A 27,984-nucleotide genomic window follows, 5' to 3' on the forward strand; every position below is an offset into this window, starting at 1 on the left:
TTACTGTAGTCAAAAAGTACTCACTTATTGGCCAATACTTACAATACAAAACTGAGTAGTTTTCTGTTGAGAATTCTGCCCAGTTGTACACAAATCTTAGAGCTAATTAAAGCTAGTTTTAGTACCATGTAATAATTGCCTGCTGAATACTGTATTAGTGTTTTAGACTGTTTGTTCGGAGTCTGTTTTGCATTTGTGTTGTGTACCATTATATTTATATATATTTATATTTGAATCACCATAAGATTTTATGAGAAATGTCAATATAAAAGGTGCTTCCTTAACATACAATGAAGAGGCTTTAGGACCCAGAGTCTGTCTGTCAGCCAGTCTATGTATTGTCTAATACTTTTGAGTGACTTGGTGTACTCTTGTTGCTATGGCTACCTTCCAGGGAAAGCTGTTAACAAAGACAACAAATGAATGGAGAGAAGCAGTGCAGTGACTAAAAGGAGAGACAGGAAAAGTTGACTGTGTGCATTTCGTCTTGTGAGTTAATCATCAGGAACGGAATGGGATGACACTGACAGATGGAGACCCGGACTCAGGCTTGATTGCTCTGCTTATTGGCTGGGTGAGGCTGAAGCTGTGCTACAATATTTGCTCCTCTGTTAATATTACACAGCATTTAAAAAAAAGAGCTGTTACTGCTGTCTTACCTTACCAGTAGTGTCTGCTGTATTGAGAGGTAAAGGACTGGCAAAGTTATTTTAAGACAATTACTGTAGCAATCTGCCTGGTGTGATCTATAAAGCAATAAGGTTCAGTTCAGTCTATCAATGGTGCTCCTTGCCTCTAAGCCTTTGCCAGTTTATGTATGTTTTTTTTTATTTAAAAATTGTTCAATAAACATATTTGTTCTATATTCCTGTCTTTCCTGTAAAGCTGTAATGTTTCATGTGTAAAATAATGTGCAGTTGTGGGTGTTGCTCTTCACTAGTGATGATGTGAGTTCCCTCCTATATACTGCATTAATCTCTCTGGGATCTTTTGGAATGAAAAGTGCTCTTTGCAGTAAATGCAAGGAATTATTATTATTATACCAAGTACCCATTTAACTTTAGATAAGATCCAATTAAGATAGAGATTCATTATGAAGTCTTGTCTGCCCTTTTGCCTCATATTAATGAATTGGTGAAGGGCAAAGACTCGAAGGTTAAAGATTTCTAAAATATATTTATGTATTAAATTATAAACATTTAATGTAGTGGACAAACAAAATGAGGAACCTGTTAATTAAGTAACAATAAGAGACAATTAGAAAATAATATGGTATATTGAAACTGTGTTTTAATTGGATGGTAGAATGCTTAGCCTTGTACATAAACATGCTGACTGTTTTGCATTATACCAGGTTATGAAGGTTATCAAGTAAGGAAACATGACATTTTGATTTGTTTAATTTGAACAATGGGTGTGCTAAGAAGAATGAAAAAAGAGAGAGTGAATGCTGAAGACCAGGAGCAAATACCATTGACAGACTTTCACAACAGAGTTCAAGTATAGTTCTGGTCAGCCCAGAAATGCCACTGTAATCGAGAACACCAGGGAAACAAACAGACAGCATGTACAGGGTAACAACCTGTGTCTCCAGCATTGCAGCTTACATGGTGACAATGAGCCTACAGTACATGTAATATGATAAACTGACCTTAACAGGGTTTCATTATGGACAACAACATCTAAGAATTGAATGCTTCTGAATGCTTAGAAAACTGATGAGATAAGTTTGGCTTAACCTGCTTGGTTACTGGGTAGCCTCCAGGCCGTAGGATGACGAGGCTCGAACCCCATTCAAACTAATAGAACCAAGTGGTAGTAGCAAGATGGAAATGGGTTGGAGGAGGATGCTTGAGACAAATGCAAAGGGAGGCATCCGAACATTCAGTTTATGTACAGTAGCTAGTTTGGTGTAGCTGGTATACAGTAGCTGTGTGAGATTGACTTGTCATTATTCCTCCTAAACTTCAGTTAATATCTTGCTTTTCATGCATGGTGCTAAAGTCTGCAATCCACAATAAATAGGAGCACTTGGTGAAGAACGTTTGCTGTATCATCAGCATATTAAAGGGGCCTTAGTTAACAAAAAACAATTATTTTAAACTTTGCTGCTCTGGAATTAGATCTATGATCTTGCCCTAGTGACATGGCTATAGATTCACACAAACAGCTTTGAGAATTTAGATGTCACTTGATTGTTGTGAAGTTGGTCTTGCAAATGTTCCTTTTTAGAAGAGTTTCAACACCACGCCTACAGATCACAAAATACTGTCATCATCAACACCAGCATGAAATGTTCAGTAATCAGCCACATTAAAGGTATAAATTGAACAGTAGAAACATACTGCTAAAAAGTCATCTAAAAAATGCCAGTCTCAGGAAACGATTCATAGAACATATAGTATGTTCTTGAGTTTGCGTGCTAACAATTGACTCTCAGATGAATATGATGTATAATGTATAACATAATTATAATACCCTGGCTAAAGGATTTAAGCATTAAAGTATTATTAATATTGAAATACATTTGTTCTCTGAAACCTGTTTATGAAGCAAAAATAATTTGTATGAAAATATTATAATGGAAAGTTTTATTTCCTCTTATAAATTAAAAGAATATTCAATTACATATCTAAAATCATTATCATATTAAAAAAGAAACCATTTACAAATGGATAGCATTATTATTATTATTTGCATTACACATAACCCTTACAAAGTTTAAAAAGCTTCATTAGTCATGCTTGTGTTTTTCTTGTGGCCAGAAACCCACATCCTTGTGTTTTTATAGTTAGCTGTGTTACAACAGACAGCACCAGTGAGTCATGGGCTGTCAAGTCGGCCTGACAAATATCTAAAATCATACTTATAGCAACAAGGACCAATGTACAAGCCCACGATGTGGACACGGGCCTATCATTTGAATCCTTAGATTCCACCATTCATCGACCCATTCAGCCATCCATTCTCAGCCTGTGTGCCCTGGGGGGGACGCTGTCCATTGATCCACTTTGTGGTATTTGATTGCTAAGTGGAGCCTCATGCAACTGTGGTTACTAACAGGATGACAAGGTTCCAATTTGTTTTGTACAAAAACATTTTTTCATCATTAAACAGAATTTTTGACAGTACTGCTGATCAGCGTGAAACTGTTTTGATTTTTTTTTTTGCATGAACTCTTTAAGAGAGGAAAAAAAAAGCAACAGTTGCTTTGGTGTTCAGCAATGTCCACTCCACTTGAAAGATGACTGGTTGAGATGAGCTGTGATGTTTATAATTTTCAAGCAGTTTATAATTACTAAAGAGAATAACAAAAGACTCTTGTAAGGTGCTGAGTGCTTTGTTATACTTTGCATTGCTGAGAAACGAACAGTGTTAGTCAGTGGAGTACAGCATTTTTCTTCTAGCAGTTATTCCACCCACCAAAAACTTCATTTACACTCCTTCTGTTCAAGCTGTTAAAGAAGTAATCAAAATAAATGGTGTTGTGGTTGTTAGGGGCAACATGGCAAGTGTAATGTTTACCGAATAAAGCCACTGCAGTAATAATATAATATTAAATTACCCGCCTTGTTTCCACTCTGTGTCTACCTTAGGGGGGATAATATTTTCAGACTAGGAAACTTAAAAAGTAGCTTGAATGGACGACTAGTTTAAAAAAAAAACAAGAGATTGCATCACTGTGAAGACCATAACGTTTAACCTCTTACAGGTTTCGTAGCTATCTACCTGTCTTGTACAAATAATCCAGACATTTGAATGTACAGTATCTAATTCAGACACCATTTAGGTTTTCCTGGAAAGCATAACCAAACAAGATATTAAGGAGAATAATTACAGGTGTCAGGAACTTTCTTACTGTTGTTTGTTTCTTACTTAAGAGGAAGGAGAAGTTGACAACAATTACAGTGGAAACAAATTGGCAGACTTCAATTAATTTGGGGAACATCAGAAGGACAATATATTGCATTTCCATTTTGAAATATGCTAAATAATAACTATATAAAACTATAAGTCTACACACTTGCATTTTAAATTTGTATTTTCTTTCTGCGTGCAGGATAGGCTTCTTTATCTGTGTGTGGTTAATAATGTGAAAATGCCAATTTTACAATTTTATTATTATGTTTGGTAGTGGCAGCAGAGATAGATCAGTAGTGTCACTGTCATTGTTATTCCTATCTGAATTCTAGTACCTGAGGATAGATCCTAGTGTGAACACCTCATAACATCTCATCAGTGATGTCCATGCAGAAACAACTGTCGATCAGGGATGGTGCCTGTCGCCCCATCACAGCTCTGGGGTACCACCCCTCAAGGAGAGAGGTCATCACCGGCTGTGCTGGTAAGGGATGTGGTCCACAGTGTCAAAGCACCATGGCAGTTTATCAGTGATGTTCCCTGTTGTCTAAATATTATGGTTCATGATGGTACATTTGTATTTTCCATGAATGCATGCAAAAGATTTAGACGTTAACTCTTAGCCTTACAGTTCAAGGAAGAAAATGTATTTTTATATTTATACAGCAAAGCTGCTAGCACCATATCAGTAACTTAAAGAAGTTAAAGAAGCAATTGCCTCCTTTTCACACAATAAATCACCTGGACCCAATGGTTATACAGCTGAGTTCTACCAGATATTTCAGCCCATACTTAATCCAATCTGACTGCAAACATTTAATAATATTTGGTTAACAGATATGACTTCACTATCATTTAGGGAGTTTTTAATAACCCTTGTATATAAGAAGGGTAAAGATCCATCATTGTGCAGTAGTTACCGCCCCATTAGCATAATGAATATGGACAATAAAATTCTAGCTAAAATACTTGCTAATCAGTTAGGTAAGCTGCTACCAATAATCATTCATCAGGATCAAACAGGACTTATGAAAAATAAATATTCAGATAATACAAGAAAGCTGTTTAATAATACAAACTGCTTCAGTATACCATTTTAAATAGACTTTATTATACCCCAGAAAAAATTAAAAAGATGAAGTGGCATAATACAGGAATGTGTTCAAAATATAACACACATAAAGGATCACTATTGCACTTATGGTTATTATGGTATTGTCAGCACATAAAGTCATTCTGGACCTCCACAGCGGGGAAAGCACTCAGGTACCTAAATACCTCAATTCCACTTACTCCCATTATATGTATCCTTGGTGATTTATCAAAGGTAAAGCAGCAATTCAATATAAAAATACTTTCTTGACTCTCTGTATTATTGCTAAAAAAATAATATTGCTAAAATCGGTGGACAGTACAGGACTGGCGTGCAAAGAATGGATTAAAGAGGCTGTATCACAAGTTAAATTTGAAAAGATTTCATATAATTTACAGGGGTAACTTAATGAGTATAAGAATGTTTGGGGCCCATTAGAGAGATATTTGAATGGCATTGGATGTTAAGAATATCAGTAGGAAGTTTTTGAATTAATTTTTTTTTCTTGTTGTGTTTTAATTATTTTTTTGTGAAAGTAAGTTTTTATATTTTTGTCAAATAAAAAAAAAGAAAAGAAAAAAAATAGAGTGAGAAAAAGAGAAAGAAGAAAAAAATAAGAATAGAGAAGTCCTCCAAAGTTGGAAGGGTGGAGGTGGGATAGAAAAAGAAGAAAAAAAAACAAACTCAGAGTTGAGAGCATTTTATATTTTTATTTTTTATTGTGGCTTGAAATGCACTGATAAAAATAAAATTAGTGTTGCAGTTCCCCTTTCATGAGGTGTTAAAGAATAGCTGGAAAATAATTGCAGAGGAAGACAAAGGCAAAAATAAGAAAATGTACTTGCTCAGCTCTAAAAGCTCTGAATGGTCTGGTCCATCAAGAGTTTCACCTTGTGCTGGGCTGGTTTGCAGTGTGAACATACAGAGCAAGAACACTTTCCCATTCTTTAGAGCTATATACTGCTTCCATAACATATTTGCTGGCAATGAATTAAGAGTCATATCTAATCTGATATTGGGTTTTGTGTCTTTCTGTTGAGATGGAGTTATTAAATGGTGGGATATAGAAAGTGGAAAACTATCCATCAAAGCTGCCAAGCATTCTGGAATGGTCACCAGTTTCCTATACTGGGAAGAAGCAAAGCTCCTCCTTTCTGCATCAAATGATGGAACTGTACTTGCATGGACCACAGGTGCCACCATATATGACAAGATAGAGGTAGGAACAGGATATCACTTTCCAACTCACTTTATGACACAAAAAGTACCAGTGCCGATTTGTTTAAAGAAATTGGTTGTCGAACACAATGTGATACCAAATACAATCCTTTTCTTTCTTCCTTCAGTGCGTTACAGTATATTGCTTTTTGAGCCTGGTATGAACATGTATCTCTAGCAGTAAAACAAAAAAAAATAATTCTCTAAAAAAATATATTTATTTCCAAGATTGACAAAATCAGATAAGATAATCATTTAAGTCTCTCTCACATTGCATATAAATGATTATTGTACTACCATCTTTCTAAATGACTGGTTGTTTTGTTGGAGCTCTTCCTCAGTGCAGTGGGAAGCTCACTGGGGAGGGCTAATATACAGCCAAGGCTCAGAGGAGTGGCAAAGCAGGACCAACTCCTCTGTCTTGGAAAAAACAGTATAGCAACAGCTTGGGAGGATTAATATTATCGGAATTGTAGCTTATAGGACTACAATGCTAGATAACAAAAATACAGAAATGAATAATTTCAGATCAGAAGAGCTGATATTTAAGCATTAGATACCACACAAAATAGAACTGAAAAATAAGTAAATATATTAAAGTTAATCTATGTGTGTTTTCCACTGATGGCACAATTATTTCTTGACATCTTAAGTTATTTTGTCAGTTGCCATTCTAACATTCAAGACATAACTTTAATCAAAGGTTTTAGACATACTGCAATCAAAATGACAGGCAATACACATGTGCCCTATGTGTAAAATTCTGCACAAGATCTGTTTCCTGTTGAATCTGGCTCTTTTGTCTGTTTATTGTACAAAGGGCAAGATTTTATATGTTAGATTTGTTATTTTATTTCCGAGCTTGGTGGAAGGAATTAAACACTATCACTCTTTTATAGCAGCTATTAAAAAAAATAGATTTCCTGAACAGATTAGATTTAACATGGGTGCTGAAGAAAAAGTGCCTGAAAACTTTAAAATGGCATGCATTTTAAATAGTTACTTGTTATTGTAACAGGACAGAAAAATCTATAAGTATTTGATCTTGTACCTTTGCTTTTAGTGAGTCCCAGAGAAAAATTAGATTAATATTTCAGGACCTATGATTAATATAATACTATTTTTAATGTTAAGCCTTACTATTCTCTCACAGTTTCCTTTAGATAGAGATAATATTACTGTAAAGTCTGCTCATAGCAGACATAGTTAAGTCTGGAATTGGTCTATTTTACTATCTAAATCCAGGAACAATGTGTACAACTCCAAACATTGATCAGACATCAGCAGTAATTAGATGTCTATTTATTTATCACTTAGGCATAACTTTTTTTCGTCAGTTTACCAAAGCACAAAAGCAGATGCTGCCATCAAGTGGCTAATGTATGTAAGATAATTTCTTCAGTATTGCAAGAAAATCAAGATTCACAGAAAATGTGTCTTGCCAGCTATTCACTGTTTTCACTGTACACTACTTAGAAAGTGACAATATATGAAAGTTACAAACAAGACAAGAACTCTGTTCCAGGCTAAACCATTTGAGATCTTTTACTCACTCGTGTTGCTGTTTCTTGTCCTGGTTTTATGTAAATAAATTACCCATTTGATGAGTACAGTAGAAATCTGATTATAAATATACCACAGAGAATGTAAACTTGTAATAATTTAGAATCAAAATCAATTTATAGGTTTATTAAAAACATTTGATTTTTTTCTTTGTTTCTTTACCCACCTGAGCTGAAGGTAGGATGAGAGCACATGTCTTTGTTTTGGGCAGGGAATGCGTTATTGTCCTACAATTCCACGTAGTGCTCCAGTATGTTCATTATTACTTTTTTAAGATGAGGAGGAGGAAGAGGATAATACAAGTATACTTCACTTCTGAGCTGTTGAGAATGTCTCAGGAAACTATGCAGCAGATGAGCAGATATACTTATTGCACAATGACTATTTAGCTTTAAACAGTTTTAAACCCTGATTTTGTCTTAGTTTCATCAACGTAATCATCAAAGTATTTAGAAACATTGTTTTTTCCCAATGAAGCTGCAGAGTCCTGCAGTGTCCGAGATACTGTTGTTAACTATTCCTGTTTTCCCATGTGTATCTGTTGCACTTCAATCTGACAAAGGTCTACACTTCCTTTAGATGGGCAGGCCTGTTTTCTCCATGGCTATTAATCTCCGTCGACATCAGCTGGTGTGTGGTTTTAAGAGTAGGATCGTTGTCTACCCTTTGGATGAGAACAGGACTTCTGGCCATATCATTAGGATGTCAGAGAGCTCCACTGACCGCAGACACAAGGATATCGTGTCCTGCATAGTGTGCCATGATGCTCAGATTTACACAGGCGGGTATGTACAAGGATATGGATGTCCAGTTGAGTTATATAACCCTATAGACTGATGCTGCACTTCTTTATCACTGGGATATGTTAATAAAAAAAATGTTATTTTGAAAAAAAGAAAGGAGAAAACAAAATGGGACAAGAAAGAGATGAGCAAGAAATATTTACTTTGCATTAAAAATATCATTGATATTATTGTCTCAAAGTACAGGACTTAAATATGAAAAAACAATGGTATTTCCACTATGAGGACTTCATTAGCTTTGATGGAATCTGGAATCTGGATACTAATGTTGCTTAGGGCTTTAATGTTAACTTCATGAAAAAGCAGCACAAAGTGCTACAGGTATGCCACTGGCTTCTGGAGAGTACTTGATTTTGACTTTTTTGTAAAGGTACTGATCCCAGAATGAATGGATGAAAATACATACTGTACTGTATATACTGTACTGTACATCCCTCTGAGACACAAGTATCACTTTTTTCATTAACAAAAATGAGAATCAAAACAGATAAATGCTGAAACCATAGTATAGTATACTGTAAAAAGTTCATTTGAAAGGGTTATGCAGGTTTTTATTGGTGTGCAGGAGATCACTTGTTTGTTGTGACTCCATGACACCAACAAACCCTACCATCTGCCTGGTGCTTTCAGTGAACACAATTAGCATTGAAAAGATTTTCACATTCCTCTGAGTGAGGTGGCTTTGTCTAGGCAGAACACAGCCTTGCATAATGATCCAAGAACATTTCCATCTGGAAGCCGCTGATTGAAACCACCAACCCCCCATTCTGTTTCGGCAGCTATGACAGAAGGTTTATCGTCTTTGACACCAGCTCCTACCCCAAAGCGAACGGGCTGACAGCAGTGCAGTGTAACTCCAGCGCCCATGAGGCTGGCATCACAGCTTTGCTGCTGGTAAAGGAGAGCGAGAACACGCGGTGAGAGATACTCAACACAGAGGAGAAACACACAGGTTGATTTCAGAAGGCCAGAGTTTTACTTTATGCATTTCACATAAGCACAAATGTAGAAATACATTTGCTATACTTTGATGTACTTGACATGATAGTATGCAAAGGAACAAGTAATAGGTTTATTCCATGCTGAAAAAAAAAAGAAAGAGAACACAACGTTTCGGCCGTGGAGCCTTCTTCAGGTGTGTGATGATAGTATGTCTCTGTAACAGGGCAGAAGTAGTGGCAAGGGGAGCTTAGTTATAGTAATAGTCGTGTCATTTGCCAAACTACTTTATACCATACGGTGTCATGGGGAGCCGGAGCCTACCCGGCAACGATCGCAAGGCAGGGTACACCCTGGACGGGGCGCCAGTCCATCGTAGGGCGAGTGCAAGCCAATCATACATGGGGACAATTCGGAGGCCATGGAAAAAGGCTGAGGGGGAAAATGTGGCCCGGACACCAGGATAACTCCCTACTCTCATCGAGAACTGCCCAGGCATCTTTATTGACCACTGAGAGTCAGGACCTCGGTTTAACGTCTCATCCGAAAGACAACCATAGCTTCCCAGGAGGTCTCCCATCCAGGTACTGACCAGGCTCAACCCCGCTTACCTTTAGTGAGTAGCCAGTTGAGAGCTGCAGGGTGATATACAGTACAGTAGCTGCTGGGCTGTAGTAATGGTAATAATGCAAATATTACTAATTTTAATATGATCAAATATTCTATTAGTAATGTTAATAATAATATAAGTAGTAGTATAAACAATGGTGATAGTAATAATAAAGTAACGAGAGAGATATTCAAAACATGCGCTTAGGAACAGAGCAATGTAGCTGCATGTGCAAATGTGTGCACTTAACCTACTGTATGTGCACACATTTGCACCAATCTCACTAATTACTTTATTAACCTATTAACCCTTTCATATTGCTCATTAGCCTCAACCATGCAAGCTCTCTTCACCTCTACCACTGCCCTGTTAAAGTCTCCTAAACTGCACATCTAGTTATATAAATCTCACATGCCTTACCTTCTTGAAATATTCTTACAAATTTTACTGTCTATGTCAAATGAAAGTTTTGCTCCCTCTAGAAAGGCCTCTCCTAAATGCTGTGCTTCACTGTGCACTTCAGCCTGCTGACAGGTTCCTTTGACAATGCTGTGTGTATATGGTCCCAGGACGGGCAGCTCATTCAGAAGCTGAGCTTCTCTGGAGTGATCACAGGGCTGTGTTACGCATCCTGCGTTGACCTTGTGTGGATAGCCTGTAGGTCACCATTCGCCACCCTGCTGGAACCCAAATCTGGAGAGATTGTAAGTGGAAAAATAAGAACAGAAAAGAAACAGACATTGCAAGATGATGATAAAGTTGTCAGTCATTTTTGTCTAGTTTCACGTAACAAAACACAAGCATTATGATTTTCTGGCCTGCATTCATAAAGCTGCATAGATTACCTTCCCCACATCTTGCTTCTATGTAACCCAAGTAAAAAAGGCAAAAACATCAATTGGGTTCCAATTGCATTTATGAATTACATACATACTGTATAAAGAGCAAAATCTAGTTTAAGGCATTTATTGTAATTATTTACAAAACATTTGATTGAGATATCGAGAATGTTTGAATGATTGATAATGTTAATGATTGAGAGAGGTAATTTGGTAATATAAATCTACAGTAAATACAATTATCTTCTGCCACTTTCCAGGTAGAAAATGTTTCTACAGCTTCTGGTAGTTATTTTTCTCATTTATTAGCTTGTTTCAAAAAAGTTTATGGAACAAAACTCAATTCATAACGTGCACTTAACAATTAAAATCTATTATTTATAAGTGTCTACAGTATGCCTTTTAAAGTTCAGCTAATAATTAAACCTGTTCTCTTTTTCTCTTGTGCTTAAGGCATCTGATTTTATTGATACATTCCAAAAGATAGAAACTGGGCCCAGGCTTGAACGACTTTTATACTTAGCAGAAAATAACTCTGTTGTTGGTAAGGGAATTACTGTATGCCATCCCATAAGGAGAAACTTTTAATATTTGGTGTCTTGCTAGGAAAGCAAACAAAATCATCTCCACAAACTGATCTAACCAGTGTGGAAAGTCAATGTATAGAGTATACTATATCAAATAAAAACTTGAGCTGCTGTGCTGAACAAATAGAGGATATTTTAATGCTATTTTATATTGAAATAAAAATGTTTTTGAACTAAACAAATTGTTAAAGGCACACAAGAAGATGGAGGGGCTGGGGATAGATGATTCATATGACAAGCAGGTTTCACTTTCTTGATGAAAGCAGCCATTTCAAAAAGTAGACAGTGAACGTACAGAGACAGAGATACTGTAGAAGAGGAAGAAACACTTTTGAAGAGGCAGAGATTTAAGACACAGCAGCAGTGTCATTTTCTCCCTATATAGTTCGTCAGTCGAGAGACCTTATTGAATAAAACATTATGTGGGCCCTACATAAAATGCAGACCAGGGTATAAGTATAGGTATGGGTACACGGTACATGGCATTTGAGCTATCATCATCTTGTCTGTCAAGCCACGAGAGTAGGTGATTAACTAATATCAATGTAATTTATCACTGTGTTATAATATCCTAAATTGTATGTACTAGTTTTAGAGTTAGTATGTTGTGTATTATGTAGTACTAACAGCAATCACTGCATTTCATGATTAAATATGAGTCCACATTAGGTACATGGGCAGTTGTTAGTCCACTGGTCCACCAGTTCTACAATCCTGTTCTTGGTGAGCTGGATTGTGTACATTCTAAGCTCTAACAATATCCTGTGTTTCTTAGGCACTGCAGGCCACAACCATGTGATAGTATGGAAATGGAAAAAAGCCAGGAGCACCACTGTCCTTCAGAACAGACAGTCTGTGGATTGTCTGGCTTACAGTAAGTATTTGCCAAGTCTAAATATGTCATGCCTGCTGATTATGAAACAAAAAACTAAAGAAATCCACAGATGAACAGCACTGCTGCATCTCGATTAAGTTAAGAATTGTTCTTAACACTTCAGAGGCCTCAAAAGAAATCAAAATACTCCGAAAGTCATGAATGAACATGGATAGAAGAAAAAAAAACATTTCTTTCTTGCAGTAATACTTTCTTTTATGCAATGGGGCCAATACAATGATGACATTCTATAACAAACATTTTAATAACCTGAGTGGATATCACTTTGCTTTCGTGTTTAATTTTTATGATGTTATTATATTCAAAAATAAAAAGGAAAGCTTCACAACCAGTGGTTTAATCTCGAAAACATAATCAGAGTAAAATGCTAATTATTGCTCATAAGTTAAATTAACCCTCAGAAGAAAGGCTTGGTAATTTCATTAGAGGGCACATTCATTTTAGAAGATCTTCAAATGATAAAAAAAAATATTCACATACTTGTATTTGAATATGCCTTTAACCAGAAGAGGTTTCTAAATATCTTCTTAAATCTGATGTAGTTGATTATCTTGACCTCAATATATGCAAACATGTTTAATCTGTTGAAATGTAAAGCCTGCAGATACTAAACATTAATAATACTTTTTTCAGTTTCTATTTCTAATTATTTTTACATAAACACTCTTTTTTTATTAATTTATACAGCAATGAAAAAGCCCATTCTGCTCTTCAGTGGCCACAGTGATGGGAGTGTGACAAAATGGGAAAGGATGAATTCCTCTAATTATATTTACAGGTTATTAATGAACACGTATTGAATGCTGTGAGACAATTATTCCACTCATTTGCATCAGTGCTAAGCACAATTTTAGAAACTACTATCAAAGCATAGTTAAGGTTTTTATGGCTTTTTGTGGAGTTTATAATTCAAATAAATAATCAATCATGTAAAATTAATGTAAAATTGTTTAATGCTAAATGTTAATGTTATGTTTATTTACTTTGGGTTTTATGGGTGAACCCTGTGTATAAACGATACGATACTATCAAGAAATATTATAATTTTCAAAAGAAACATAATTCTGTAGATAAACTTCTCAATGCATCATGTCATTGCTACTATCGGACCTTTTGACACAGAACCTGCCGTTATGCTTCAGTTTAAAAGTTCCCATCATTTCCAAATCAAGCTGCTTCTCCATTTTATTTCAGTAAAGAGTCCTTCAAGATATGTGAACACGTCCAGAAAGCTAGAAGCCAGTCACACAGTTTAAAACCGAAGAAGAATACAAATGCTGGTGAAAAAAGTCCTGGAGCAAAATTGAGGAGAAGCAAATCATCAGATGGCACCATGGTTCAAGACAAGCAGAATGAGCCATCAAGTTTTACAAGGTTCTTTGGTAACTCTTCTTTAAAACAGAAGTACTGATAATTAGAACCTAATACGTACAGTATAAAATATAACCCTACTGTTTATACAGTTTGAAATACAGTTCAAACATATCAGCTGTTGTGTCATACCTAAATTTATTTTTTTTCAATCAATTTAATATATTGGTACTTCATATATATTTTATATTTGGTCTTTCGTTTTGCAATTACTTATCACAAATGATTGAGATAAAAACCATAAGACCTGCTGTTCCAACAATTTGTATTTTGCTGTTTTGTTGCAGTACTCCACAAATGAAGTTGTCTGTCAGTCACTCATTTGTTTTTGCTTTATTAAAGGAGTGTGTTTGTTGAAGAGTTGGATCTGCTTGCTCTGTCCTCTGAGAATGGTAGAGTTTATCTCTGGGGCTTTGATGACTCCCTCTCCAGCATTGTCAAGCTGATGCCAAATCAGTCCAGTGTCTGCCCAGAAACAAGAAAGGCATGAATTTGCTTTTCTTCTCCTTGTGATAAGATCTTATGATAAGATTTTGATTCAGCAACAGTGGATGAGCACACCATTATGAAACTTATCATCATGCCAACAATGTTTATTTTTACTTGAAAGTCCCCAACTGGCTTTTTTATATAATATTACATTTGCATTATGCCACCACTTGTCAGTAGTGAGAAAGAAACATAGTGAATAATGATGATGCAAGGAAGTAAAATTCAATAACTACATTTTGATGTTGAAAATGTACCCTGGGTTGCGCTCATTACTTGCTGCTCCCCTGCAACCTGAATTGGAAGAAGTGGTTAGAGAAGGATGGGAGGTGCAGTTTATGTGCTTTTAAAATATGAATTTGCTTAAAAATTGATAACTGCTTTGCTTTCAATGTGAGATGCAAAACATATTTAAGTATGGGTTTTAAAGACAGTTAGCTTCAGAAACTCATAGTTTAAAATACTGACACAAAAACAATGCAGAAATTATACTTGGAGTTCATAACTACCCTAGGTTTAGTGGGAAGTGTGCTGCTATCTCTTTCCTTTCTTACTGTGTCTGCTCTCTTCACAGAAGTTCCATTTCCTGCTGGACCAAGCCAGTGAGTCACAGAGCAAAGACTCTTCAGGGGAGGAGGATAATCCTGATGCTGCAACTAACCGAGTCTCAGGCAAGAATGACCATTGTGGGTGGTCTGGTGGGCATCTCTATGCAGTATGTGATAGTAAGACCATTTTTTCCCTATGATTGTTGCAGGATTTAGCTGTAAGAAGGTTTTGCTTGGACACTCTCAGTCTGTCTCTGCACTTGCAGTGGTTGGCAAAGGAAGTCCTTATAACACTGTATTCTTGGTAAGACTGATTTTGAATAAGTATTACATGATTAATTCTGTTTCCCAAAGAAAGTGCAAAAGGGGATATTTGGTCCAAATAAAATTAAGCACATAAAACTACATTTGCAAAGTTCATAATCATTAAATAGTCATAGTATATGTACTCTTTATCTTATGCTGGTTCAGAAAGCTGCACTGAAAGAATTGGTTTACAGATTGGCACTACAAAAACGATTTGGATCATATGATCCAATAACCTAATATATTTTTAAACTACAGTTGGGTATGATTTCTGTCTGACATTTGAATTGGGTTGATTTTCATTATTACGATAGTGGTAGCATTTATAGTAGAGCAATTCTAGGAATGCAATTGTAGCAGTAGGAACTGGGGCTGGGGCAGCTCGCTTCCCAACATTACCCTGGGAAACCGGAACTCTCAGCCTCCTTCTGACCCCTGCGAATGTGGTCGGGATGCATTTCTCAAAGACTTCCTGTCTTTCAATCAGATGGTTATTTTACAATCAATCAGGCAATTCAGCAGGATATTAAATTTGTTTTCCACCACTTATTCAGTGCTCTGACATTGACCTAGAGCTAACAGTGCTTGCTTTCGCTTTCACTTTATGCTCTTTCCACTTTCTAAATCTTTAGGCACCGGATGACCAGGGTCACGTCATCCTTTCTGTATTCTCTTCTGACGTGAATTGTTTTTCTTGCTTCTTTCGAATCGTTGTCACCTCCAAAGCTTCTGCCCCCCAGCATTTTCCATTGCCAGATTTTTTCACACTCACTAAGGGCCTGATCTCCAGCCTCTCCACTGCAGCTAACACCCACGTTTTTTCTTCTCTGAAATCCTGCACTTAGAGTCGGCCTGTCACAGACCAAGGATCTGTTATTTCAGGAGCTGCAGCATAACAGGAACACTGTTGGTGTAACTCTGATTTCCCTGCCTTTCACACTAAAGTTAATCTCCTGGCAGATCAGCGGAGGCTGGGACAGAAGACTCTGTGTCTGGGATTTAAAGAAAGGTGTTCTCCAGGACACCTTCAGCAATGCTGACTTAGAGAACTGGCATGAGTTTAAGGAGGTGGCATGTGATGGAGCCATTTTAGACCTGGCCTATTCCCCAAAGAGGTACAGTATATCACTTTTGTTTTGTTTTGAAAACAGCAAACAATTATAGTTAAGGCCTAATCTGAACTGTTGCATTGTCATTTATTTTCTTTTCATTAATGAAGTTTACAACAAGTTAATTAAATTAAATGTGGTTCTGCCCCCTGGTTTCCTTCTCTCTTCCATTGGGAAGATAATTTCTAAATAGATTAAAATTCACCAAGAATCTTTGTACAAGTGTTAAATCTCTGTATCTGTGTGTCTCCTGGAGAGCAAGCTGGGGTATGCGAAAGGACAAATTCCTAATGCAAGAAATTGTAAAGGGTTAATAAATTGATGTTATTATTATTATTATTATTATTATTATTATTATTATTATTATTATTAAATATAAGTTTTTCTAGTATGACTGAATGTAAAGAAAATGGAGAAATGTGTTTTGCATTGTTTAATATGTTAGTTCTTTGACAAACCTCATATCAGTGTTGCACAAAATCTAGAATGTTAGGATCCAAGAGACCACTCACCAAATAATTTTAAAGCAGTGCTGAGCAGTGAAAAAAATAAATAACAAAAGAAATAAGGATCAAGTGTACTGCTAAAAAGTGGAAAACAGCTGCACTTCTTTATAGAAATGTTTTGTTTTTACTGTAGTCTGTCATGATTAGCTTAGTGAAAAGCTGAAAAGACTTGATCTGGACTCTGTTCAAAATGACAATAACATGCTGAGCTGTTAGGGATCAGGGTGCATAAATGGAAATGAAATTTCCAAGGAGATGAAATAAACATAATAAATTACATGTATGTTGCAGATTGCAACAGGTGGAATTTCACCAGGATTATTCAAGAAAAAGTTTAATGAAACATGTCTTGAAAGAAAATGCATGTCTTAAAATGAATCCTTATTCAATGATCTAAAATGGGTGTATAGCCTCCTTTTGTCTTTAACGTTCACTTATAAAGTACAGTAAGTCACTTGATTTTTTTACTTCAAGAGATATATTAAGAGGGTGTCTTTTAAGAATATGCTGTGCTTGCATTAGTTTTGTCTTCCTTTTTGTTTATCATAAAATTGATAACTTTCACCGTTTTCTGGTAACACGTAAAGACATATCAGGAAAAATATGTCTAGTCCCTGGTCTCTATTTACATAATGCCTTTGAATATGTATATTAGCACCCTTTATGACAACACAATAAAGTAAGGTTTTAAAAAAGGCTGTATTGTTTTTTTTTTCTCTGAAAGTCCTAGGGGGTTTAGTGTATTATCAATGCTTCCACAAACAGGAAGGATAGCAATGGAGCTCTCAGCAATCTCCTTGTGATGAGGAGCTGGAAATTCCCCTCAGCTAATTACTTTATAAAAATGCAGGAAATGTGCACTAGCCTGAAATATTTGACTAACACGGTTGTTAAATACTGGAATCACATGCCCCCACATCTTCACAGAAAAGACATGGAGGAATTTCTGAATTTCTGTGGTTATCACAATAATGTATTATAGACCTCATCTAAAGCTGATATGAAACATTTTTTAATATACTGTATACAGTATTAACATACCATATATATTTACAAAGTTGCCTGGATGCTCACCTGTTTTAATATCACTGTTAATGATTTTTGTAATTGCACTGTGTTGTTCATTTTTAACATAAATAATTCTGGAAAGCTCTCCACTTAGACAATTGTTTAGTGGATATATTACACAGTTTGAAGAATTTAATTTAATAAGGAAAATGTAATGGTTTATTCCAATCTGAAAAGAAGAAAAGAAACACACCGTTTCAGCTGTGGAGCCTTCTTCAGCCTTCCTGCTGACACAGCTACCTACTTTAATTAAATATATGATTATAATTCAGAAAAATAATCAGATTTAAAAAATACATTTAAATAAACCATGGAATGCAAATTTCTAACTAAAAATACTGAAATGTATCATTGTGGGCACCCTGATCATGCAAGATGACAAAGAGCATGCAGGATGACTAAGAGTGAATAAGTCATTATTTTTCCATACTGCGGGAAAAGAAATGCTAATAAGATAATAAGCTTGTCGAAAAAGTCTTAAATCATGAAACTCATTAAGATGTTAAAGCAAATACCTGTACTGCCCCTTCATTGTTCCTTGAATTTTTCAGGAATGAGTTTGCTTACTCCTCCAGCGATGGGCTTATCTACTTGCGCCAGTTCAGCCCTATGGGCAGAGAGATGAAGCTAATCAATGTGATGCGGGGGCACGAGAGTGATGTCACTGCTGTCATATGGCACCACAGTCGAAGTCAGTGGATCAGCGGCTCAGAGGACAGCACCATACGTATATGGGTACGAGATGGGATGTTGCAACTCTATAGATACAGAAGAAAAGCAAATGTGTTTGAGAACTGGTCAGAATTACTGAGTGCATACAGTATGTCAGTCTCACAATAGGTATACAAGTTGATGAGTGAAGTGTTTTTTCCCTTTTAGATCATTTTACTCCAATAGCTTTTCCTTCAGTTACTGTAAAAGATGAACATATATTTTCACTCTAATTTCATTTTAAACTACATGGCAGATTCACAGTATAGGTCTTATTCAATTTCTGAAAACCCAGATGACATTGAAAGCATTTTATGCTGTGCCAGTAATATCAATAATATTTTGGCACTAACACTCCCTTCTGAAATCAAGCAGTTAAAGGACTTGATTCTCCAAAGTTATGGTATGATTATTTCAAAATATGACTGAATTAATCCATTCACCTGTCACAGAACTTTCTTTACACAGAACTGCCATTGTTCTGTGTGGAAAGTCATCTGTTATACCACAGTTCAACACATAGCATTACAAAAACATGCAGAGCAATTGTTCTCCAAGCTAATTTGTTTGAATTTGATTCCCACTCTCTTTAGTTCAACAAAGTTTCCATTTCAGCACAAGGGCAAATACACAGACAGTATTAATGTATCCTAGCTAAGATTAAGGAGTTTCATGATCTGTTATTAACAACATATTCCGCAGATAGGAAAAAAAATCATAATCAAGAACTAGACTTCCTATTTGTGTTGCATCTGCAACATGTAAGATGAAAATTATGTGTATAACAGAACTTTAACTTAAAGACACTTTAAATATTTAACCATAGTTATTGGGATCTTTCAGAGTGTTTTTTTCTTTCAGAGTGAAAATGGCATGCAATGTGAAAACATCTTATTCACAAATGGAGCTGTAGGCTGCCTTGCCTTTGACCATTTCAATGGCTGTATCTTGGCTGGAGTACTAAACGTGTTAAGGTACCTTATAGGCTACACCTGATATATAAAAAAAGGTGCTCTGTAGTGACTGGAGTCGGAGTTTTCACTGTTGCTAGAGGATCTTCTCTAAACCTTCTTTAAGATGTTGAACAGCTGTATATGGAGCACAATCATTTTAACTCACAAATCTCTGAGATAGAGACATTGAATTTGGATGATGCTGTTGTATGTAGCCTTAAACGGGGTATTACACTTAAAATTTGTCTACAGGTCATCATTATTGTAAATCATAAATTGTTTGCAAATAATTTACCTGGTAAAATGAAAGAATAAATATATATATGGAAGTTGAAGCAGATAGCTGCATCAGTATGCATAAGCTGCAAAGGAAGAGGTAAAGGTTTATTGAAAAAACGGAAAGGAAAAGAAAAGACAACATTTCGGCTGTGGAGTCTTCATCAGGGATGTAAGAATCTTTTAGGATCTTTCAGATCCTAAGCAAAGACTCAGTACAAAGACTTTCAGTAGTGAAAATTCTCATTCAGTATAAACAGCCGTTCTGAGATAATTTCTCCTCCCCAAGTGAGACTAGAACTAAATAAAAGGAATAAGCCTTACGCAGTTGTAATATTAATTTTAATCTTTAATTTTTGTTCAGCTCGTATTATTTTTTAATGTAGTAATTTTACTTTTTTTCTTTTCAGGGTGTATGACCTGGATTCATGTTTACAAGTGCAGTCTCGTCATGGGCACACAGATACCATTTGTGCTGTTTTACATATCCCAGAAAGGAATCAGGTGAATTAACAACTAAAGATGCCAACATTAGAATACCTATTAGGATAAACACTTCAATGTGGTTTTCAAATACTGGTTAAACTTTAGAATTCATAACCTTTCTACATATTGTGATTTCTATTTCAGTAGTTCAGTCAAATCCTTATTAATGTGATGCAGAGATGACACTTATTAAAGGTATGCTTTAAGTGTCTTAAAGATCAAATACATTTGCTTTGTATTGAGCAGTATAAGTCCTAGTATGTATGGTTGTTCTTAATTCACAAAGTGAATGTAAACAATTATCTTCTTGCTTATATCTAGGAAGAGTCAGACAATACACTTATTATATTTTATCTTCTGTTCTTTAGTACATCACAGGCTCTTCAGACAAAACAATACAGATATGGAACACCTACAGCAAGTCTCCTCCTTGAAGTGCATTTAAACAAAGCAGCAAGCACCTTCTTCAATTACTTGAATTATTCAGAATTGTATACGTTAAATGGCATTTTAACCCTTTTGATTTTGTGAGCTTTATTTTACCCTTATGGCCATATTTGTGATGTTAATTTCAGATATCAAACACAAGGATAGCGGTGATCTAGCTTCCCCAGACTTGAGATAGAAGGCACTCATCAAAAAAGAAAAGTAAAAATAAACCCATAAAAAACCCATAAAATGTGTCCTAATTAAGCGTTTGCAATTCAAAATTTCCTTTGGAAGACATTTTCTTAAATGTCACAGGTCATTCCATTCACTGAACTGGAATTGCTTGAACTCACTGGTTTTTCAAATCTTAAAACTTAGTACTGTATATCCCCTTCACCCTCCCAAAAAATCACACATGGCAGTGAGTTTCAAAGTGGATTTTGTGACGTAACATAAAAAAAAACTAAACAAAGTGATCTTAGTTAGACTATACCTAAAGGAAAAAAACTGATTTGCATCATGGAGTGTATGAATGTTACTATGCACTGTCCATAATATTAAGTATTTGCATTATTATCTCTCTACATTTTTAGAGAGAAAATCATGCAAAAGTCATTGCACAAGTCATGATCTGCTCTTTGAGAGCAGTAATTCACTGCACTCAATAGGCATTGCTCTTTCACAGAAGCCAAATGTTAAGCAGAGAAGGTTAAAGAAATTAGGTAAGAACAACATTTCCTTTTAAAATTATTATAACTACATTTTGAAACATTTTTTCTGCCTTTAGAAATATTTTTAACATAATTTTTCAGTAGGAAATCTATTTGAAGCATATAATGAATTCTGTCTTCAAACTATGTACAGTAACTGTCTCACTTCATCTTTTAGATGTTTTTCCTTTGTCTTGATTTGAGAACCAATGCATGTACTGCTATCATTTATCTATTACTACTGTAAATATAAAATGGCTTTTCTGACAATGTATAAATGATAATGTTGGTTAATGCTTACTGTATTTCATGTTTACAACTTGTGGAAACTTTATTTTTTCAAGTGAAACAAAATGCAAATTTACTTAATGCTTAATGGATTATACCCCCTGTAAATGTATAATTAAATCTGAAATTGGGTAATGTATGTTCTTGTTTACAATGATTTTCTTTCCCGACTTTACTACAGTTTACACTTTACCCATTTGAGGTAAAGATCTGAATCAATATTAATATGGTTGTATTTATATAAATCTTTGTATTTATGTGGCTGCTTTGCAGCCACAGGACCTGAAAGCTTTACAATCATTGAGTCTGCTCTATACCAGCACATTCTAGAGGTATTTTGAGACCATCTGTCCAACAGCTAAAGCTTAGCCAAAAATGGATCAGCTAACGGGACAATGATCAAAAACACACCAGTAAATCTACAACTGAATAGCTGAAACAGAAAAGAATCAGGATTATGGAATGCCCAGGTCAAAGTCCACACCTCAACACCATTGAAATGCTGTGGTGGGAAATCAAGAGAGCAGTTTATGAATGAATGCCCCTTAAAAATCACTGAGCTGAAGTAGTTTTGTAAGTAGGAACGGGCCAGAATTCCTCCCAGGTGATGTAAGAAACTGATAAACTCAGTTTATTTCAAGTAATTAGTACTGTAAGGACTTGGTGATGACTAGATGAAGGTCTGATCTGTTTTAATATGCAAAACCATAGGATCATAGGGGGAGATTACTTTCTTTTCCACATCACTGTATATCTCCCCACTGAGACACTTTGAGACCAGATTCAGTTTTAAATATATATTTTAAGAGACATACATGGCATACAGTTTATTTTTTTATTTGGTTCAAAAGCTAATGGAAGGCGCAGTGCAGGGTTAACAACACAATGAAATATACAGTAATATCTAAAAATTTCATCCTGCTTCCACTGATTGGTTTTTAAAAGAGTACTGTATAAATGCTGTTTTTTTTTATTGCAGCTTCTATACTTTGAAAATGAAACCCTGTGGACTTCTTCCTTGTATGCTGGTTTTGATTTTTATTTCTAGTAAGTGGTTTGTCACCGTTTTTCTCTTTTATATATTTTTATTTTTAAATGCTATTATTACTGTGTTTGCAGTGTAGAGGTCCAAATCCCACATAAATCAAGACATTTACCAATTAGGCACCACATATGGTGGACATACAGAATATGTACATAATATACATTTTCCTTGAGAATTCATGAGGGCTGATTTTCAAAAGTTTCTGTTCCTGCAGAAAGCAGTTTATACAATATCACATTTGAAGGCTGTATTTTAAAATATGAACTTAACCTGTGTGAAATATTTTATGTTTGTGATTTTTTTGCCCTAGGTATCCAAATGGACATCATTGATCAATTAAATCTCTGCAAACAGTGCAATGTAAACAGCAACTGCTGCATACCGTCTATTAAAAATTTTTACCAACAGAGTATTGGATGGTCTATCCATCTTGGTAAGCTTGCCTATCTTTAGATGATAGTTCCTGGAATCTGAAACGATTAAAGATTCTTCATTCTCTCTGAAGGAAATTACTGATCCTGTTTAAAACTAAAAGCAAAAAGACTATTATTCTGCATCTCTAAAATATTGACAGTGGTGTTCAACTCCTTTTTAATCTGAGCAGTTAACTCTCAGTTCTGTTCTAGTAAACACCTCATTTTCTTCCTTACTACTAGGAAGGCCTTGGAACAAATTTGAATTTATTATTACCTATATCAGGTTATGCTTTGATGAATTTTGTCCAAGCAATTATCTATCTGGTCCCTTTGCCACTCTAGTTCAGTTCATACCTTACAACAACCTGCCCTAATTATTATCCCCAATAAATTATATTTCATTGTGTTACAACCAGAATTGAATCTGGATAATTAATCTATGAGTTTTATAATGGAGTAATGATGGATTTTCATCAGTGTATTCTGATATCTGACCACTCATTTTTAAGTACTTAAAGTATGTGTTACGATCATAAGTCCCTCCTCTTAAGGGCACTCCGGCTCTTTCTTGTTTGCTTGATTGTCCTGCACCTGACTCCTATCCAGCCCCTCCCTACAAAAGCCAGATGCTCCTACCATTCTGGGCTCAACATTGGAAGATGGACGCCTGGAAGCCCTCCTACCAGTGGGTCCAGGAGAGGCTCGACGGCATAGGCTTCGCAACGGCATCCTGGTCATCTGGGTCTTGCAGCTTGGAGCTTGGTGCTTGGAGCACCTGACCCTGTTACACCTTTTTATTCCCCCGACCCTTCGCCGGATCCCGCTCCGGCTTTTAACTTTTGTCTTGTCTGTCTTGGATGGATGACCCGGCTCTGGACTTTAGCTCCAACTCTGGATTTCCCTTACGGACTCCCGCTGGGCTGTCGCATGGGCTACGCCCCCCCCGAGCACCAGTGCACTGTCGACACGCCCCCTTGTTCTTCTATCAGCCCCACTCCTAGTCTTCTTTCCCGTGTGTTTGATACACTCCCTTCTGGATTCTATCGTCTGCATAGGGTCCTGATTAACACTGCGTGACAGTATGCAAGGAACCGATGATCATATATCTCATCAAAAGAGTTTGTCGTAAATTGTTAAAGAAAAAAAAGACAGCAAATTGTGTGTTTTGAATATTTTATTTTATTTTCTCCTATACCTGACAGTTGAAACTGATTCGAAGGCAACAAATCAATGCTGTGTCAACGTGTCTTTAAACATTCCTGACGGCATTACTTCCTGTAAGTGCTGTTGTTTTTTACACTTTTTAAAATTTTCATAGATTACGGAATGTTTTCAAGTTCCTTAATTGTATTGTGTTATATTTATTTAATATTTGGTTTCTCCAGCTGCCTGCAAATCCCTGGCGGAAAACATTACTAATGTATTCTGTAAAGCAGATAACAGTACATGTGATGCTGCAGTTTCACAACCCAGCCTCTCGGAAAATAATTTTACAGATCACATGTTTTGTGGTAAGCACTTCAGCAGATAATGCATGCCTTATTAAAAAGTTGTTCTCGTATGGTATTTTTTTCTTACAAGTTTTATTATTTTCTTTATTTTTGTAGTCAATACTTCTAAAACACCAGGAAAAGTACTTTGTTCTATTAATTTAACTTATGTTTTATCTATCTAGTTCTCAATCTACAGTATGTACAGTATTACTCAGTTGTTTCCTGGCTTATTAATGACCCAGTTTGAGCAGCTGGGTTTTCAGATTTTTTATCCTTCTAAAGTTAGATTTATTATTAACATCAGGCCTTTTATAACAATATCATTTTTATTGTCAATATATTTCAGTATTATAACTATATTCTCCTTCCATTTTTCAGTAATATTCAAGGACTGCCTGAAAGGTATTTTTTTCTCAGTGTTCATTCCTAAGACACATGTTTTCTATTGTATATGGACCCAAATAATACTAATTAAGAAATTACAGGGATATTTCTAAAGATTACTTCTCTGCAGTATATAATTGGCCTGCAATTATCTGAAACTTATTGTAAAATATTTAAGTTGTAAGTCAAATAACAGATAACTGTAGAATATGAAATATTTTAGTATGTAACAGGAGAGAGTTTATAAAATAAGTATTGAAGGACATACAGTCAGAACCTCTATGAAATGTTCCACTGGGTTGCAGCAATGGCCGTGATGATAGGGTTGGTGGTGGTGTATTTTTGCAATAAAAGCTGGAAATGTATCTATATCTAGTGAGTAGTGATTGGCAGGAAATACATTCAAGCTCTGTCCTGAATGCATACTGTATTCATCTATAGAATGATTGATTACAAATGGCTTTCCACAGACTCGCGGTATTTTGAATTTTATAAAGGTAAAACTAAAGCCTTTTACTCATCCCTCTCACAATTCTACAATTCATCAATTAGTTTAAGCACACGTTTTCTGTATTTTTAGTTAGCCATTTCCTGAACATTTTCACCCTCAGAAGGCATGTTTAACTTGATTTTAATCCATTTGTCTTTAATTTTTTATTTAATGTACACATATCACAGAAGTAATCGATCTAATTATTATGTGTTTTTTGTACCTCTGATTGCAGCTTACACTGTTCAAATAAAAACAAATAGCACAGAAGTTCCTGAAGGCAATGACCTTACATTGTCCTGTGCCAATTATGTTCCTAAAGTGACTCAATTGTTTTATTGGTTCAAAGATGACCAGTTCTTGAAACTTACTAATTCAAGTAATCTGACATTAAGAAATGTGTTGCAAAACTACACTGGAATGTACCACTGTACTGTGAAAACACCATGTCTAAATCTGACTTCAAATAAACTTTATATTACTGTTAAAAGTAAGTATGTCTTAACTTATATTTTTTAAATACATTTTTCAACATGTTCTATAATATTTACAGAGAAACAGAATATAATGTTATTATTATTTATGGTTTTGTCTGTGATTATACAACCAGGTGATGGTTTTATACTACTTCTTCTGTGTGGCTTGGCTGCTGGGATATTTGTCTTTGGCTTGGCTGTCATGATGAGATGCATACTTAAAAAATCAAGAGGTAAGGTTTTGTGTTCCTGCTCTACTTTGAAATAGCTGTCCCTCTAAATGTAGCACCATTAATAAGGTATACTGTAGCAGTGCACAGATAAATGTGACCTACTGTATACTAGTAATATCAGAACTAAATATTTACAGACTTTTAGAAAACCAAGAAACAGTTGTCTGTAGTTTGCCAAAACCATGACTTGCCAGGTGCGTGCAGGCTTACAGTGATGCCAGTGAGAGACACACAGCACTCCTCCAGCTGGTGCCAACTGTGCTGTTGGGCACTTGCAGCATGCCAAAAAACTATGAGAGGTGGCATGCCCCCACCTCAAAATGTGCTCTCACTCTTATTTTTCTCCATGCAGCCGCAAGCTGACAATTGATCAATCGGATGGACATTTAAAACATATTTTAAAATTTTAATGTCCATGTTTAAAAACAATATCACCTATCCATGATCATGTGCCAATACTTTGGCTTTCGCATTAACAAGTACACATTTGTGTATCTGCCTGTAACATTATACAGTACTTAACACCTTTTTTTATTTTCATCTTCACCTTTTAATTTTCTGTTGTATTTCTTCACAGCCCAAAACACAAAAAGAAATGAGATGCATATCTACGCCAACGCTACTTAAATTTCTATAATTTTGTAACATTCTATACAGTGTATGACCTATAATGGCCTTTTGCAAAATTCTGGGTGCAGCTCAATCTTTAGATCTACTGTGGAGGAAATGTTCAGTAATGTTTGTGGGGGGCCTCTTTAAAAAATGGGCAGTCTACTATTGTTATAAAAGGCAATGTTTTTTTTTTTCATTTACTGGGTAAAGGCAAAATAAGTGTTTCAAAAACACAATTTCTATTGTAAAAGAATTGCCTGTACAGTTGTTGAACCAAAGTCATTACTCATGCTATATGGTATACCAGGCTATTCAATACAGGAAAGGAAGACTTTACAAACAGCTTCCATTAAAATGTTACCTGATTTTCCGTTTAGAAGTTAAATGCTACTTTTTATCACATATTTGAATTTGCTTGATATGGGGCCTGATTATAATCTTATCTTCAAGATATACATATATTATACAGCAAATGGAAAACCAGAAGACTGCTTGGAAATTCAAACATGGACTCTGGAAATGTAATGAAATCATGTGAAATGTTGCTTATTGATTTCATTATTTTTGTTTTGTTGACAAATTAAAATGATATATTTTGTTTCCCCTCTATTTTTGTACTTAAGACTACTTATTTAGAAATTTGTTTTTGCAAAATAGAATGATGACAGCATCTGTTTCCTGCTAATTCTAAAAGTGTACCAAACTGGGTGCAACTTTAAAACTGAGAACAGGAAGCACTTATGTATGCAAAGAGTTATGGGTGTGTGGAACAATCTAACCAGTAATGTTACAGAAGACATAATTTCACATCTCATTTGTAAGTGTTTTTATGTTCCTACCCCTAAATTATACTTCAGTAGAAAATATGCACTAATTAATACTGTTTACCTAAGACAGCTTGTATCTGGATGATTACATTTTGTTGTATATAGAAGACATTGTATACTTATACTGTATACTATAATAAATAATTATATAACATGTAGAACGTGTATCTCTGTTTTTTATTTTGAAATTAAAAATATTATTTGATAAGGAGTCAAGGGGTAAGTGAAACATGGGTGGTTATTATATATGGACTGAATATAGTTTGAACTGAATTACATTTACATACTGTATAGAATGTACAGTATTTTTAATATAGTACACGTTTATTTTAAACTTACACATAAATGTA

At 35.3% G+C, this 27,984-nt stretch overlaps 2 protein-coding genes across 2 annotated transcripts; both read left to right on the forward strand.

Annotated features, from left to right (window-relative positions):
* The first annotated feature begins 425 nt into the window (after positions 1-425).
* LOC148650481 (uncharacterized) lies at positions 426-21,797 on the forward strand. The gene is made up of 18 exons (XM_088604317.1): positions 426-574; positions 4,194-4,345; positions 5,995-6,173; positions 8,315-8,520; positions 9,318-9,455; positions 10,611-10,791; positions 11,380-11,470; positions 12,289-12,387; positions 13,096-13,186; positions 13,603-13,782; positions 14,122-14,263; positions 14,843-14,939; positions 15,026-15,120; positions 16,083-16,237; positions 18,357-18,540; positions 19,378-19,490; positions 20,156-20,249; positions 20,600-21,797. The coding sequence occupies exons 2-18, from the start codon at positions 4,243-4,245 to the stop codon at positions 20,663-20,665; spliced, it is 2,214 nt and encodes a 737-aa protein (XP_088460443.1). The 5' UTR covers positions 426-574; positions 4,194-4,242; the 3' UTR covers positions 20,666-21,797.
* Positions 21,266-27,414, forward strand: LOC148650482 (uncharacterized). The gene is made up of 9 exons (XM_088604318.1): positions 21,266-21,382; positions 22,638-22,705; positions 23,014-23,136; positions 24,322-24,396; positions 24,505-24,630; positions 24,991-25,014; positions 25,722-25,976; positions 26,097-26,195; positions 26,773-27,414. The coding sequence occupies exons 2-9, from the start codon at positions 22,654-22,656 to the stop codon at positions 26,820-26,822; spliced, it is 804 nt and encodes a 267-aa protein (XP_088460444.1). The 5' UTR covers positions 21,266-21,382; positions 22,638-22,653; the 3' UTR covers positions 26,823-27,414.
* Positions 27,415-27,984: the final 570 nt, after the last annotated feature.

The sequence above is a fragment of the Lepisosteus platostomus genome, chromosome 13, assembly GCF_059453375.1.
Source record: "Lepisosteus platostomus isolate fLepPlt1 chromosome 13, fLepPlt1.hap1, whole genome shotgun sequence".
Lineage (NCBI taxonomy): Eukaryota > Metazoa > Chordata > Actinopteri > Semionotiformes > Lepisosteidae > Lepisosteus > Lepisosteus platostomus.

Excerpts from the sequence above, each read along its gene's own strand:
- LOC148650482 (XM_088604318.1), top strand. The coding sequence starts at position 22,654 with ATGAAACCCTGTGGACTTCTTCCTTGTATGCTGGTTTTGATTTTTATT. Across the intron at positions 24,631-24,990 it reads TACAGATCACATGTTTTGTG|TAATATTCAAGGACTGCCTG; the intron begins GTAAGCACTTCA and ends TCCATTTTTCAG. Across the intron at positions 25,977-26,096 it reads ACTTTATATTACTGTTAAAA|GTGATGGTTTTATACTACTT; the intron begins GTAAGTATGTCT and ends TTATACAACCAG.
- LOC148650481 (XM_088604317.1), top strand. The coding sequence starts at position 4,243 with ATGTCCATGCAGAAACAACTGTCGATCAGGGATGGTGCCTGTCGCCCC. Across the intron at positions 4,346-5,994 it reads GGTCATCACCGGCTGTGCTG|ATGGAGTTATTAAATGGTGG; the intron begins GTAAGGGATGTG and ends CTTTCTGTTGAG. Across the intron at positions 16,238-18,356 it reads CTGGCCTATTCCCCAAAGAG|GAATGAGTTTGCTTACTCCT; the intron begins GTACAGTATATC and ends TGAATTTTTCAG.